Raw genomic sequence first — 17,290 nt, forward strand, 5'->3', positions numbered from 1 at the left:
TCCTCCTCCAACAATCTCCATCTTGGCGAAAGTCACCACTAGCTCTTAGCAACTCAATCAAAAGACCCTTGGTGTCAACTGTGACTCCTCCCATCCCCCAGACGGCACATCCAATATTTGACTGTATCCAGTTGGTTCTACCTCAGTAACGTGTCCTTGTCTGTGTCCATTCTGTGGCCGTCTGACTCTAGACTCTCTTCATCTGTCACCTATTAGAACAGCCCTGATTTGTCTCTCTAATGTCTTACGTTTTGCTCTCTTTCAACTAGCCCTCCACATCCCTTGCAGAAGTCATCTTTTACAACTGCAGGTTGACTCATGTTCCATCCCTGGGTAAAACCTCTCAGTGGTTCCCCATTAGCTATAGGACAAAGATTAGATTATACACATTGCTTGGTGTATAAGACCCTTCATGAGCTGGTCCTCACCTGGCTCTCCTGTCCCTCTCTTGCCCTGCTCCCTGTCCTGTACCCTCTTTTCTAAACTTGCTGAGCCACTCAGAGCTCCTTGTGTCTTCATGCATATTCCCTCCTGTCTGCCTGGAATGCCCTCTCTCAGCATTACCCCCTCACCTTCACCTTCTTCTCCATTAACTGCCCTCATCCTTCAAGACTCAGCTCAATGTCAGGGCACCTATGAAGCCTTCCCCCAGTTAGAAGTGACCACTCTCTCCTTTGCACACCCTTTCCCTGTCCAGATGTTCATGATGCCACAACAACAGGTTCATGGCACTGCCTGGTCCATGGTAGGTGCACCATGTTATTTGATAAGTATATTAATTTCTCACAAAATGTTATATAACACAAATCAAGTCACGTTGTGTGACTTAAGACACTCAGAAGTGAACTTGTGACCAAATCTAGGCCTGAATTAGGAAATACTATCCTCAAACCAAGATGTCTTATTTCATTCACAATATCCAGGAGAGACTCTCTGGTCCGAAGCACTGTTCTTTCTCCAAGGAGTCAGTGCCATAAACTTCAGTATTGTTGGGCTGGAGAGGCCATGAAGGTGTTAACATGGCGCTTTCTAGGTTGGCTGACTCTTGAGGAAGGAAAATGGGGCTTTGGAATCTGCAGAGGAATTGCCTGACTTTGGAGAAGATATTTATCTTCTTTGACTTTCATTGGAAAATCCAGAATGGCCAACTAGCACCTACTTTACTGAAGATTAAATGAGTGCCTGGAAGATAGATGATACACAGTAAACTAATCAAATCTGAGGGCTCTTTTTTTTCTTAGAAGGATGCACATGGATATAAGCTCTCCGCAGGGGGCAGAACTGAAGGGGACACGGTCCTCAGAATCGTCCTCCATGGTTCTGCAGAATCATTCAGTTTGGTCCTCTGAGAGCCATAATGGAAGGAGCAAGAATGCGCTTGTTAAATTTTGGACATTGTGTTCTGGAACACTTACAGTGACTTAGCTTGTTACCCCTGACCCAAACGTGGGTTTTTATTTTGCAGTTTTATAATCACTTTAAAAAAGTGGGTTTTATTTATATTTGGTTTGGATTGACCTCTCAAATGTAAATTTCGGGGGAAGTTCAATATAATACATTTATTTGGAATCATTAAACTTATGTTTTCACTATATGCTGGGTTTGGTATTAAACCATTTAAGACGCTGGGGACATTTCTTATATACTTTATAAAAGATGGCATGTTTTGTGACTACAACTCATCTCATACCAAAATAAGAAGAAAATCTATTTACTTTCACATTTAAAAAGTTAAAAATTACTCATGGACTGAAGGATTCTAGCTTATTGGTTAAGGTGAAAGATAGAAGGTTGGACCTTCCAGAGTTTAAATCCAGATGGCATTTTTGTTTTTATAATCGTTAGGCCCAATTTAGGCTCCATTTCATCTTATTGTCTCAGTTTTCAACTCTGAACGTGACGAACCAGTCTCCACATAGCAAGTATATTAACTCCAGACTATTAAAATAAAGCACAAAAAAAATGAGGGGGAGTACAGAGACAGGAGAATGCAGCATCTGAGGTCATTATGCTGCCTACCAGAAATGGGAGGGAAAATGCCAGGAAATGGTCCTAACGTGTACGCAGCGAGGTACTAGAAAGCACGCTTCTTGGGTTCCAGAGGAGCACGTGTGACACTTTATGATTTTGCCTGCTGCTTCTAGCTACACTTTCTATTGTTTTCAAAGAGTAACGTTGTTACCCCTCTTTCTCCTAAGGTATTTTCAGGATTAGCTTCTACCATAAAAGAGAATTTGTACAGATTTCCTATAATAATGATTCCCCCCCCTTTTTTTTATTTCTAAGGGTTATTTTGATAAAACACTCTCCGATCATTGTATCTTACTTTCTCATGCAAGAAATGCCCTAAAAAGCACAATTGATTTAATTATACAGCACTTTTAAGAAGCGTGCATATTGGAGCATTTCCTATAACAAAAAGAAAGCCTGTGTGGCATTTTGCAGCTTCTAAATGCAATGGTGTTTATCTGTTTTATATACAGTAGTTTGTATCTGCTAATCCCAAACTCCTTTAATGAAAAAGAATATGAAAAAAAAATGTATATGTGTGTATAACAGAATCACTATGCTGTACACCGGAAACTAACACAACATTGTAAATCAGCTGTACTTCAATTTAAAAAAAAAATGCAATGGTGGCAGCTGGACTCATTAGTCAAGCCTTTTGGAGACGTGGCTGGTACTAGATCTGGGTCCTCAAATCCTCTGGCACAGAGCTGCGGGAGCCGACCAGTACAGTCGGGGTGAGAGCTTCCAGCCTGTGCCAAGTAGACCACAGTCACAATGTTCCGTGGATAGTGACATCTTAAAGTCCTGCTTCCCTCCCAACTCTTCTACTAATTCACTTGGATTTCTTTAATGTTTTTCTTAGTTTCATCCATTGTCTAACAACCCAAGTGCATTTTCAGAGTAATTAAAATACACACACTGACACACACAGATACAGCTGAACACAACACAGAGCTACCATCGGACTCCTTTCCAGCGAGGGGTATGTGTATAAACAGCTGGAGCCACAAAAGAGGAAAATGCTGGGTACAGGGCCTGTCTGAGACTGCCTGGTGCTATGGGAGACCCTAGACATGGAGTCTGGTGAGGGCAGGCATGCTGCCTCACTTTTCTGAGCCATAGTATCTTCATCTTTAGAGCAGGGACACAGAAGTTCCTCTCACAGGGACATTTGAGCATCAAGTGATCTTGGATCACTTAATGCCTAGTCACTTAACAAATATTTACTGAATTAATAAGCTCATCTGATCATGGTGCATTAGCAGTTGGGAAAACTCGGTCCCTACGCTGTTCTTTTTCTTTGGACAGGCTCTAAATGGCAACACATTTGGCTCTGATTATTCTCTTTCTTGCATCGTCCATGTGAGAAGAAGAAATGTGGCTTGAAAAAGATCCCAACTAAAAAATATTTTCTTCCTTCTTAACTTTCTCTCTCCCTCCCGAAGTATATTCACTAATGGAGCACAGTCATTGGTCTGGGGAAAACGCTAGTATGAAGGGAGGAGAAAAAGTGTTCTGTGTGTCTTGTTTTTCCTCCCCGAATTCAGGTACTTAGATCACCTGAAACACAAATCTAATTCAGAGCAAGGTACTTAGATGTTTTTGCAGTCTCATATTCCTTTTTGTGTGGGTTTTCAGTCAATTTGCTAATGAAGATGCTGAAAGTCAGAAATTCCTGACAAATGGATTTTTGGGGCCAAAGAAGCTGACAGATTACGACGATGAACATGTAAGTGAATCTCTGCTTTCAGGGCAGTAAACAGGACCCGAGGGTGTCTGATCTACCTAGGTCTCTGTGGGAAAACAATGTGACTGAAATTTTCCAGGCCTGGATCAGCAAATTCTCTGTTTATTCAGGCCCTTACTGGAATAAGGGCTTGTTTTTCCTGTTCGCCATATGGCTGCATAAATCATTTATGAAATTAATTTGTGTTTTTGGAGAAATCATTCTAACCCAAATGTGACTGGCAATCACGCACACTTTCCCTTCTTTTTATTACTTGACCTGTAATTAAAAAAAAATTTTTTTTTACTGAGATCCCCTGCTGAAACCAGGCACTACATTCCATTGAAAATTACATGCTCTTATTGAAGTTGAGAAGTGGCTTTTATCCGTTGTGATTTTATCTTAGTCTTCAACGTTGGATGGTAGCCTCCTCTGGTAAAGATAATGTGGGATATGAATAATCCAAAAAAGGGGTCATCCTTCAGCAACTATTTGCCTATAATGTATGTCTTTTCCCCCAAGCATCCTGGAACCACCTCCTTTGGCATGTCTTCTTTCAACCTGAGTAACGCCATCATGGGCAGTGGAATCTTGGGCCTGTCCTATGCCATGGCCAACACGGGGATCATACTTTTCATGTAAGTCAACAGGCATTTATGTATTTAGTTTGAAGCCCATGCCTACCTGGGGCTCTTTCAATGTAACAATCCTAAGTTGGATATTCATGAATAGGAATGATCTGAGAAGATATTAACATATTCTCTTGCTTTCAAATAAAACGGCAACAAGAAATCATCAGAGCAGTCTAATCATGGTGCTTGTTCAGCCAGCCAGCCCTACCCAAATGGGGGTGCTCCACCACCCCCAAAGTGCTGGGGTAGCCCTGCCAGCCCACAGAGACTATTTCAAAGTAATTCATTGTGAAATAATTTGATGTTTAATAGTTAGAAAGATCTTTCCTAGTAACAAATCTGATTTTATCACACTTTCGGGAAAAAGATCTGATCCCAAACTAGGCCTATAGAGTTCTACATGCTCTGGTCCCATCTCACATCCCATCCCTCCTGCCCCTATATGTCAGGTGCAGTGAGCACACTGGCCTTCTCTCCATCCCATGAAGGTGCCTTATTCCCTCTCACCACAGGACCTTTGCACGTGATCTTGGAACCTTCTTCCCTTTCTTCTTCACCTAGTTAACTCCTCATAGCTCAGCTCAGCCTCACTTCAGTTATTCCTTCCCCAACCTCCATAATTGGGACAAACCACTTTATTATACATTCAGCACAGTATTAACATTGTAGTGCAGTGGTCTGATTCATTTGGTTAATATCGCTCTCCCTTGCTAGACTACCATCTCCAAGGGTTGAGCCTTGTCTGTTTTTATTCACCCCATGTCTGTATCCCCAAGGCTGTGCTTGGCATGGGGAATATTTGCAGAGTGGCCAAAGGTTATTCCTGAACCTTTGCACTTTAACCACACTTGGTCAAATGCTGCCTAGGGATTGCCATGTCACATGGCTGGCCTGGAGGATGGACATAACACAGCCTGTGACAGACAGCCACAGGCATTTGTGCATTACGTACAGCCTGGTGTTCTCCAAGGCACAGTTGGCAGCAGTGGAATTCTTCACAGGAATAAAGTCTAATGTTAGTCAGGCATCAGTGTGAATGCAGACCGCAGTCCCTAATACGATGTTAGAGTGTTAAATAACTGTCTAAGAATGCAACATTTATATTATAAATATATGCTATTTATGTTCTGAACATCACTTACGATTAGGTAATCACACAGCTATTTGAGGGTCGAGGATCAGGCCAGACTATAAATATTTATATTGTGTCAGTGTTTTGTTTGAACTCTCAGGTATAATATTTTTTAGCTGAATGAGTTTTTGTATCCACTTTGCTTTAATAAGCCATATTTGAATTAAAGTAGTGTTTTTAAAAGTTCTCTGAATCTTAATGGTTAGAGATGTATTGCTATGTATAGTTGTGTAGTTTCATAATCTACAGCATGTCTAAGACGAAAAGACTGCCTTCTCCATGTTAATTACACATACTATTAAAATTAATTAGGAATTTTTCATAGATTACCGATGAATAAGAAGTAAGAAACACGTCCTCTGATCCTGGAGCCACAGGTCATTTTCACGGGAGGAGAATATTACACTTTGAAAAATGAGAGCCCCATTTCAGGCCTATAAACATATAGCAGATTAATTTGGCCAAAGCAATCTAATTGCTAGATATCACGGGTGTGTTTTGTGTATCCACATAGCCCAAACTGGATTCAGCTATTTCCCTTAATTCATAAAAAGTGACCCAGGACTTCAGCGGTTTTGCTTCTAGTCTTTTCTGCCAAAGCAAGTATATGTTTAGAATACAAGGAATGTTCAGTTTTCCAGGGAACAAAGTTATGTAATCTGAAATACAATCACATAATTGTTTAAAAATGGGTAAATTCATAAGGCATATGGGAAAATGTATGAAAAGGACATTGATTAGACAGTTCTGGTGAACATATTTTGTGGGAAATAAGAGCACAGTAGAGCTAGAGTAGTTATAACATTTGTAACTCATGGTCTGAATTAACATTTGCAGCACTGACTGCCTCAGGAATTACCGAAGAATTAGATCAATTGTGGGGAAAATGTTTAGTGTACTTTCATCATATAAAACAGACAAAGAATATGGTTTAAAAAAAATTTAAGTAATCACCTCACACCAATCAGAATGGCCATCATTAAAAAGTCTACAAATAATAAATCCTGGAGAGGGTGTGGAGAAAAGGAAACCCTCCTACACTGTTTGGGGCAGCCACTGTGGAAAACAGTATGGAGGTTCCTTAAAAAACTAAAAATAGGGTTACCATATGATCCAGCAAGTCTACTCCTGGGCATATATCCAGAGAAAACCCTAATTCAAAAATGTACATGGACTCCAATGTTGATAGCAGTGCTATTTACAATAGCTAAGGCATGGCAGCAACATAAATGTCCATTGACAGGTGAATGGATAAAGAAGATGTGGTATGTATATACAATGGAATATTACTCAGCCATAAAGAAGGATGAAACAATGCCACTAGCAGCAACATGGATGGTACTATATATAAAATAGCTAAATAATAAGGACCTACTGTATAGCATAGAGAAATACACTGGGTTTTTTTGTATATTTTTTCTATTGAGGTATAGTCAGTTTACAATGTTGTGTCAATTTCTGGTGTGCAGCACAATGCTTCAGTCATACATGAACATACATATATTCATTTTCATATTCTTTTTCACCATAAGCTACAAGATATTGACTATAATTCCTTGTGCTATACAGTATAAACTTATTGTTGATCTATTTTATATATATTAGTATCTGCAATTTCTTGTAAAAACGTATAATGGAAAAAGAATAGGTGCATATATGTATAACTGAATCACTTTGCTGTACACCTGAAACTAACACAACATTGTAAATCGACTATACTTCAATAAAAATAAAAACTTTAAAAAGTCAGGTAACTTTTAGCATCATGCCTTAATTTATTATATAGGTGCTTCTATCTACACTCTGACTTTTGCTCTCCAATTTTTGTTTTTGGAGAAGCACTGATCACTGTATCCATAAAGAAACCATACCTGCCTATGGCACATGGGGAGGGTCCTGAGCCAGAAATGATTTTTTTCTAGATACAACAGAGGTTTTCCTGCACCCTATATTTACCTTTCTCTGTTTTCTCTATTACACAGGCAATTGCCTGACACTCTGGTTCACAGAATATCCTGTCATCTAGTCTGCAGGATCAGTAGTAATGGAGCTCAGACTTCGCTTTGGCTTCCATATTTCTAAATTTTAGTTTAAAGTTTAGTCAGGTCTTTGAATAGCCCTTCATTTATAAATATGCATGAGAATGTCATGCAAATATGATACACCTATACCCACATGCTGAGTAAGTACATATAGTATTTGCTAATTTTGCTATATATTTAGCATCTAAGTTATCAACCAGATTCTACTACTGGGTAACACTGAAAAAAAAAAAAAAAAGCTAGGTTGGGGAATTCAGGTAGTACATTTTGCACATCAAATAAAGCACATTCCAGTTCTGTGACGTGAACGGACATTTATGGAGTTCTGAAGGGAATTTTTCAGCTTTCCCCAAATCTACATACTCCTAGAAAGTTAACAGTTTAAAAGGCCAGTGTAATAATGCATTGTAACATCTCACATCAGTAAGTCTTATATTTTGTAGAAGTGTTATTTCCTCCTCTCTCTTCCTTCACAGAATCTTGCTGCTTGCTGTGGCAATCCTATCACTCTACTCCGTTCATCTTTTATTAAAGACCGCCAAGGAAGGAGGTATGCTACTGTATAGACCCAAGAAATTACGTTTTGATTCTCAATAAAAGGTTTATTTCAGTCTATAACTCTATAACTATAGGATGAGTTTAGTCAATTTCCCATTTCATTTTCTTCTGACCCCAATGGCATGGTCTCTCCGTATTTTCAGTTAACTGGGCAAGTGAGAGAAGTTAAAGTCAGCCCGCTCAGGTTCAAGCCATACAGAGAAAAGGACTTTTGATGGATGACAGAAGTAACAGTTCTGGCTTCTTGTTTGGGGAACATTGACCATATTTTGCATTGGCTTTTGAGATTGTGTATCTGGGGTTTATAATTTCCCATGGTGTTTATTTACATGTGTGAGGAGGCTCCAGGGTAGAATTATATTATAAAGATATTTAAGTCATTAACCCAATCTTTCTAACAAAGTTCTTTTAATCTTTGATTATAGGATCTTTAATTTATGAAAAACTAGGTGAAAAGGCATTTGGATGGCCTGGGAAAATTGGAGCTTTTATTTCCATTACAATGCAGAATATTGGAGGTAAGGGGAGATAGCTTTCAACAGACCAGTTACACTTTCTGAAGGGTGTTCAAGAAATAAGAAAACTCGATGGCAATGAACAAGCACTTAAAATACAAAAAAAAAAAAAAATAGCTGCTTTTTAGTTCTTAAATTTAAAAAGTAAGGTTTCTTAAATAGATTTTCTGTCCCTCTTTACTTAAAAAGAGCAATATCTAAGAAATGCAATACTATATGAAACTCTGCCAAATGAGTTCTGGAATTAAAATGTAGAATAAAACCTTTCTTGATTTCAAATGTCTTTAATTATTACTTTAAAAAATTAAAGCATTAGCACTTACATCTGTCCTTGCCTAAACAGTAGATGTTTCACAGTTATGACTGAGTCTATTTCACATTTTTCATGATAAAAAATGTCCATTTCCCTTGAGACACAGCCTGCATAGAGTCTGCTCATTGGAGAGAGTCCCTAAAAGTCGTGCTAAGGCAAAACTCTGGCCAGACATCAGAAGCACTGTAAACCATAGATTTCTCGGTTCTCCAGATTCTTATAATTAATTCCTACTGAATGATCCTTTCCAGAGAGAAGCCTAGAAGTACATATTTTTAATAGTGTTCCAGGTGATATGTTTGCCCACCAGCTTCACTGGTCCTGTCATGTTTTTGACTCTCAAAAGGCATCTTGACCCAAATTTCAGACATCCTACAGGCTGCCGGGCTGTATCCTCTCTCATGACCCAGACTGTATCATCCCATAGTGGCACTGACTTCCTTACCTCCTGCCCACTTCCCAGATGTGTTATTCTACACTTCTGTTCTTTCATCTCTCGATGAACAATACCAGCAGCATCCAGTTTCTTAAGCTGGAAATCTGGATGTCAGCCTGAACTCTTCCCTCTCTCCCTGACCCTGACCATCCAATCAAGTACCAGCTCGAATCATTCTTTCTCTAACTTGTCTCTTGAGTCTCTCCTCTCCTTCTGTTCTCACCAGCATGGCTCAGGTGGTTGCTGTTTCTGCTCAGACGGTTGCAGTAGCCATCTAACTGGTCTCCCTGTCTTGAGTTTCCCCCTCTTCCATCTCTAATTCACCCTCCAAAATAACTTTCTCAAATTCATATCTACTCTTGCTTCTCCCACGCATAAAATTCGTCAGCACGCCCTGATTATTTTCAAGATAAAATTTAAGCTCTTTAGTCTGACAGATAAGGGTCTTCGTCATCTTTCCTTTGCCTGCCTTTCCGATATCTTTTCTACCAGCTTCCATCTCTCTCCCTGGCTATTCCCCATGTGTCCTGTATCTCACCATAACAAGCTACATTCAGTTCCCCTACTTTCACAGTCCTCCATCCCTGCCCCGTAACACACATTCTCCAGCTCTCCCTCTATGCTCCCATGTTCCATCGTTTCTTTAGGCTACTGGGTACCACATCCTCTGGGCTCCCGTGGCCTTGTTTGTATGTTACTATTTTTTTTTAAAGATATTTTAAAACCCTCGGGTCAAGAATAGACTTTTGGAGCCTGATGTACCCAAAATTGAGTTTGTTTCTGTCACTATTTGTGACCTTAGGCAAATCACTTTACACATCTAAGTGCAATTTTTCCATCTATGCAAAGGAAAGTAATATTTCATCCTCACAAGGTCATGGTTATAAGGGTTCATGCTTCCTCTCTGTGCCTAGTTCTTGGATTCCATATCCATGTCTCTGGAGCTCTCCCAATGGTTTTTAAATGGGCGTTTTTACAATTATAAGACAAATTTATTTTAATTGTGGAAAAATAAAGCATTACATAAACATAAATTGCAAATAAATGTTTAAGTGAGTCATCCTTAGAAATAACCACTCCAGATTTTCCTCTGTGTCAAATTTAACAAATATCTTGTTACTGCTAAAATTGAATCATCTTGTAATACTGATTTGCAGCTTGCTTTTTTTATTTAACAATATGCCTTGACTGTATTTGCATATTACTCTTTTTAATGACTTTTGAGTTTTCCATTGCACGAATGCACCATAATTGGTTTACTGACTCCCGTGATGAACAGTTTTGGGTTGTTTTTTACAATTGTAAACAATGCTGCAATAAATAAGCTTGCACGGAGATCTTGCAAGGAAGTCATTCGTTTTAATTAATAAAATCATTGAAATTATCTAGGGTTTCTGGAATGCAGCAATTCCTTTAATCCCCTTTATCCAACTAGACCTGCTCCTGACGATGGATAGTTGGTAAGCAGATAAACAAGATCCAGCCATATCTTAATGATTTGTATTTGTGTCTTTCATATTTTTATATAGTCAGAGTGCAATTCTGGGTTGATTTTGGCAGTAACACCAGAATTGTTTCATTCATTTTACTGGCATTGGGCCATAAGCATATAAGCCCCTCATTCCCCACCAGATCGACTGCTTTACATTTGTTTCAGATTTTCAGCCTTATCAAGATTTAAAATATAAAGCATTTCATAGGGTCCCCTCATGGGTCATCTAACATACTTGCTTGGACAACTGAACTGACTGGACATACAGGTATTTAGCCCTGAGCCCAGCAGGCTGAGAGAAAACAGCATTGTCTGTTATTCCAAATGTAGCTGCTATTATGCTTCTAAATAATGGAATAAACCATAATATGGTCTCTCAATCAAGCCCCCCCCACACACACACACACAAATAGCGTGGCTTTAAGGGAGTGAGATGAAATTTCATACACCATCCCTGAAAATGCGCCCCCTTGGGTTACTCTTTACCATTAGTGGTGATTGTGGCCTAAAAGAAATTATTGTATTTCTGTATTTGGCAACTCTACATTTAGAACATTTAATTTTCTCAATCCCTTGAAAAACGAACATTTACCACGGATGTTTCAACATTAGCAGAATAATGTTGACATTACCCAGGCCTGTCTGGATCATTCTGAATTTTCAAAGACCAAACACATTAACAGTGGTGACATCACTGAAAGTCAGCAATTAACAGCTCTAAAATTGAATGGTACCTCACTGAACCCGTTACCCAAAGATACCTCCTCTGTTTACGCTCTGTAAGATTTAGCGAAGGTCTTTGTAAAGATTAACTAAATGATGTTTACAGAAGATACATCACAGATATTGTAAAAAAAAAAAAAAATCATTTCATTTCACAATAGAGAAGAGACACTGGCCTGAAATCAGAGACCTTATATTTTGGACGTGGTCTGTCGTCTTCAAGCTGTGTGATCTTGGCCGTGTCATGTAAGCTCTCAAAATCTTTATATCCTCAGCTGTGGAATGAGGATGGTAAGGTGCGACCTGCTGTTTCGTGTGGCTTTTCAGCTGATCACGTGCAGGGCTAAACAATGTGAGGAACTGTGATCGCCACTATTACTTTTATTTGAAGTTAAGGATGTATTTTTAAACTGTTAATAGTTCAAGTTGCAACTTAGCTATCTACTTTAAATGTCTGTTCGCAAAAACTCACCGGAGGGGTGTGACACACATTTAAACCTTGCAATGTAAAATCTGTCAGTTTTATCTTTAATTGAGTCTTTTGACCATGTGTCAAATAACAAGTTAATATTATACTTCATTGAGTGGATGGACTTGTGAAAAGGATGTTGCATAAATCCCTACTTTACTGTAGGCAAAATTGTATGTTATGCATATGTATACATGTACGTTTTCCTGGGAGAAGGTTTACAGATTTTATAAATCAGATTTTGAGAAGAGTACATGATCATGTAAAGGATATGGAAAAAAAATTCATTGATAAAGGTTGGAGAAGCTATTACCTCGTGTATTTTAAAAATTTTTAATTTTTGCCATCATTTGGGGAGGGGTGGTGATTAGGTTATTTTTATTTCTTTTAATGGAGGGGCTGGGGATTGAACCCAGAACCTTGTGCTTGCTTAACACACACCCTACCACTGAGCTATATCCTCCCCATCACCTTGTTTTTTTATTTGTTTGTTTGTTTTTGTTTTTAAATCAATCCAGTAGGATGCAGTTTATAGAGAATCAATGGTCTGAGACTTTCCGTGCCACTCAGGGGGATTACAGGGGACTAGACTGGTGTCCACCCCGGGAGGGCCAGAGTGACATCTACTCTCCCCAACTCAGCCTGTGATCCCTCCCTCTCTCTTCTGGCCCCCGCCTTTTGTGGCTGGACCCCTGCCCGGGTTATCGATACTAAAACAGGCGCACTCAGTAAGGCTGTGATGACTTACTACCACTGAGGGAAAAGCTTCACGATTATGGCTTCTCTGAAAACCTCAGAGCTGGATTTAACACAGAATCAGCATTGATACTGTAAACAAAGCTCCGTAGGCAAGAGCCAAAGGGCTGAATGTCTGTTTATGAGAAGCACTTTTGGAAGCAGGACAGAATACACAGCAGACGGCTTTTCCTTCCGTGCGCGGGGTTACGGAGAAGGATGAGTGTCCCAAACGCCTGAACTTCTCACAACTTGCCTGTGACCTCTGTGCTGTGCACACCACTAAGCTGTCACATTTTCCATTTTAGCCATGTCAAGCTACCTCTTTATCATTAAATACGAACTACCTGAATTAATCAGAGCGTTCATGGGACTTGAAGAAAATACTGGGTATGTCTTCTGTTCTCTCTGTAACATCAAGTGACTCGTTCGACTTGGTCTTTTCTGATCCTAATATTCTTGTCTCTCTTTTCTAGAGAATGGTACCTCAATGGCAACTACCTCATCATTTTTGTGTCGGTTGGAATCATTCTTCCACTTTCTCTTCTTAAAAACTTAGGTAAAGTCATTTCCAGTGTTTATTTTCATTTCCTGTTCTAATAGGGAAGCTGACTGGAGATGCCATACTCACCTTGCAGAATCTCTCTGCTAACTCCTAGGTTACCTTGGTTATACCAGTGGATTTTCTCTCACCTGCATGGTGTTTTTTGTCAGTGTGGTAAGTGATTTTTGACACGATCCTTGGAGCTTGGTGGGCCTGTGATGGTTGTGGTGCCTGATTTGGCGTCCTCCGTTTTGTTCAGCATGAAATAGTTCTTGCATCACAAGCAATTCTCTTGTATGCTAATTTGGAATGAGAAAGGAACAGTGATGAGCTTAAAAGTAGTTGAGTTAGAATGTCAAGGCCATTGTCAATAGTATGTTCTAGGCACACTGGATGTGCATTTGGACAAAAGGAACACTCCTAGCAGGAATGTGACAACGACCCAGGATTTAGAAAGGGGGAGGAAGACGAAGTGAGGGGTCTCAGAGGATAAATGAGTAGGCTATATGTAGAATGAGCCATTTTCACATGAACCAGCCATTTTCTCTTACTCATTCTACCCAGGAAGGGAGGGTGACCTTAAAGAAAGTGGAATTAAAGAAAGAAATCCTTCTTGTCACCCCAATCCCACTCCCCTCCAAAAGGGGGAATTTCTTCTAATATCATGAAGGCCAGCATTTATACAGCACTTCCCCAAAGAAGCAAAGAACAAGGGGGTAATGTCTGATGACCCGTATTTCCATTAATTTGCAGAAATGAAATATGTGAAATGGAGCAAGAAAGTGACCCTCTTTCTCATGGAAGAGTTTGCATGAAGGTTGGGACAGGTTCATGCAAAATAGTCTTGTTGACTCTCAGGGATGGGGGTGTCAACCATAGTTCCAACTCTTTGCTTAGAACAGAGGTAGAGGGCGTCTCCCTTGTCCATTCATCTAAAATGAATCCGCAGCAGAGCTCCCTCACCTCTACCCCCTCAGCCACACAGATGGAGTTTTGTTTCATTGTTTTCCTCGAAAGGCTGACTTGTCATTGTTGTGAATGACTGGGTCTAGGTGATTTACAAGAAATTCCAAATACCCTGCCCTCTGCCTGTCCTGGATCACAACGCTGGAAATCTGACATTCAACAACAGCCTTCCGATGCACGTGGTAACGTTACCCAACAACTCTGAGAGTCGCGGTGTGAACTTCATGATGGATTACACCCACCGGAATCCTGCCGGGCTGGACGAGAACCAGGCCAAGGGCTCTGTGCATGGCAGTGGAGTAGAGTATGAAGCTCACGGTGATAAGTGTCAGCCCAGATACTTTGTATTCAACTCCCGGGTGAGTGGGAGGCCGAGGCCTCTAAGAGCCCAGCAACGTGGCCTCTGAGTTTTTATCTCATAAGCTGGGAGGGTCTGGGGTTGCCATCTGTGTTGGGATGTTAAACATGCGATGTTGTCTTTGTCTTTCAGACGGCCTATGCAATTCCCATCCTAGCATTTGCCTTTGTGTGTCACCCTGAGGTCCTTCCCATCTACAGTGAACTTAAAGAGTAAGGCGGCCATCATTTTAGCATTCTCATTTGCTTTGAAAATGTGCTTGTATGTTCAAAGGTGTTCTATGCAGAAGCAGAGTTTACAGCTTTCTCCTCACAGAAAGTTTTTGCTACAATCACTCATCAGTAATGAGCTTGAACCACAAAAGTGTGAATCTACCCCCTGACTCCACTACCTTCCCTGCTTCCTTTTCTCCTATTCCTCCACCCTAATGATCTAGGGAGGGGTTTAGGACAGGGCAGGGAGGAGCCAGTGTCCGTAAGGATTTGGGCAGCGTGGGGAATTTGATTTTGGATATTGGTGGGAAAAAGTGATGGCACCTCAACTGGAAATGACCCACACCCATGAAGAGCAAAAATTATGATTAGGGTGGCCTTGGTAGGTCACTGCTCTCACTTGTTGTCAGTCCCTCACCCTTGCCTAGAAGACATTCCATCGCAAGGATGGGCCACTATCTGGCCTTCATTGTCTGATCTGTATAATGGAGACACTGGCTAGACGATCTTGTTTCTTCCAGCTGATAGTCTATGATTCCTTAATTCTTTTTTGCCATTGACAGCTACTTGGAGATGAGTGGGTCTGAGCCCTCCACAGCAGCTTCCTCCTTTACCCTTAGGAGAGGGTATCAGATGATAATTCTCATCTTCTTTACCTAGACATCAATGACCTCAGTCTTCGTTCTCACTAAGTAGCAGTAACTTGCCCCATATCTTCTGATTTAGCTCTTTAAAACCTTTTGGAACATTTTCAATGATTTTTGATGTCTTTAATTGGAAAAATCGCATGGAGCAGTTACTCTACACTTGATCTTAGCCAAGAGATGAAGAAGTGATAGCAGTTTTTCTAGAGGCCTGATGACAGACTTTAAGCAGCTAGGGGCCTCTGGAATGGTTTCCAGAAGCTGTCCAGATGACAGCAGCAGGCTTTTGGGGTGCCTGAACTCCTGGAAATAGTGCTTTGCTGATTCTAGTGGGGTTTTGTCCTCAAACCTATCTCACAATGAAATGTGGAGGCATTCTACATTAGGAGCCAGTTTGATATTTGTGTTAATTGCGTTCTTAAATACTCAAGAGACAAGCATACTTATCACCACAAAATTAACTGATCCTCTTCTAGGGAGATAGTCATTTCTAAGACTGAAGGAGTAGTGTTTAAGGAAAATGGAAACAGATCTTCCATTGTTCCCTAAGGCAAATTTAAATAAGCTATGTTTCTGCACTAGAAATATATATATATACATATATATATATGTATGTATAATATATAATGAGCTACAGAGACATACATTCTTTTATTAATTTTAAATTTAATTGTAAATTTTAATTGTAAAAAGTGATTTTTTTAAAATTTTAGTTGTAAAAAGTGATATTTTCCTAAGTTAAAAAAAAATAAAACCCAAAGCTCAGTGTTCTTTTCCTTTTCAGTCGGTCCCGGAGGAAGATGCAAACAGTGTCAAATGTTTCTATCACAGGGATGCTCATCATGTACCTGCTTGCTGCCCTCTTTGGGTACCTAACCTTTTACGGTAGGTCACTCTACCAAAGTCATTCTCTTTATGAAAGTCCTAGTTGGAATACTTGTTTTATTTATTTATTTTTGGGGGGGGGATAAAGGTAATTAGGTTTATTTATACACACACACACACACACACACATATATATATATATATATTTTTTTTTTTTAAATGGAAGTACTGGGGATTGAACCCAGGACCTTGTGCATGCCAAGCATGTGCTCTACCACTTAGCTATACCCACTCCTCCTGGGGTAGGTATACTTCTTTTAATAACTCTCTACATGGAGCATGATCTATGGATACACATCTCAATTCACATGCTATTTTAGCCTTGTCATTTGACCTAAGAATATGGAACCTGAATCAGGCTGACAGGTTACAATCATTTGTGAATTCACACGTATTTTATAAAAAACATCCCTCAATTTTAATTCTTTTCCTTAAGGGACAGATGACATTTCTTCGGCTTGACTTCCCAGGCTATCCAAAGCTAGACGTGATGAGAGTGAACTGAATCGCAATGTTATAAAGCTCTTTCGGCAGAATAACTAACTAGCAAATAACAAGCAAATGTCAGAAAAAGTACAAATTCTTGATTTGGGGTCTGCTTCTTGTTTATCAGTCAAGTCAAATCTGGGGGCTTGGAATATCAGACAGATTTTCTGGTTTATCTCATTCTATTCTGTTACAGTGGATGGTGTCTTAAGAAAAGAGAAGGACATGATGGAATTCCCTTTGATCTGGGGATATATTCAAAAAATAAAGTGACGAAGGCCACGTTAGATTATGCCTGTGTGGCACCTTAACAGGACACAAAAGGAGCAGGGTTGTTCTTTTCCATAGAGATGGTCCTATAGACAATTTTCAGGGAATCAAACATTGACTTGGTAGCATATGTTCACCCTAA

At 39.8% G+C, this 17,290-nt stretch overlaps 1 protein-coding gene across 4 annotated transcripts in view; it reads left to right on the top strand.

Moving 5' to 3' along the window:
• Positions 1-17,290, top strand: part of SLC38A4 (solute carrier family 38 member 4) — a 69,083-nt gene that overhangs the window by 40,090 nt on the left and 11,703 nt on the right. For all 4 annotated transcript variants that reach the window (XM_045523559.2, XM_045523558.2, XM_045523557.2 and 1 more), the window contains exons 3-12: positions 3,649-3,739; positions 4,259-4,374; positions 8,019-8,092; positions 8,526-8,618; positions 13,092-13,173; positions 13,260-13,342; positions 13,443-13,501; positions 14,380-14,652; positions 14,784-14,863; positions 16,292-16,392. In XM_045523559.2, the coding sequence (XP_045379515.1) occupies positions 3,649-3,739; positions 4,259-4,374; positions 8,019-8,092; positions 8,526-8,618; positions 13,092-13,173; positions 13,260-13,342; positions 13,443-13,501; positions 14,380-14,652; positions 14,784-14,863; positions 16,292-16,392 (1,052 nt within the window). The remainder of the gene's footprint in view (positions 1-3,648; positions 3,740-4,258; positions 4,375-8,018; positions 8,093-8,525; positions 8,619-13,091; positions 13,174-13,259; positions 13,343-13,442; positions 13,502-14,379; positions 14,653-14,783; positions 14,864-16,291; positions 16,393-17,290) is intronic.

This window comes from Camelus bactrianus, chromosome 12 (assembly GCF_048773025.1).
Source record: "Camelus bactrianus isolate YW-2024 breed Bactrian camel chromosome 12, ASM4877302v1, whole genome shotgun sequence".
In the NCBI taxonomy this organism is placed as follows: Eukaryota; Metazoa; Chordata; class Mammalia; order Artiodactyla; family Camelidae; genus Camelus; species Camelus bactrianus.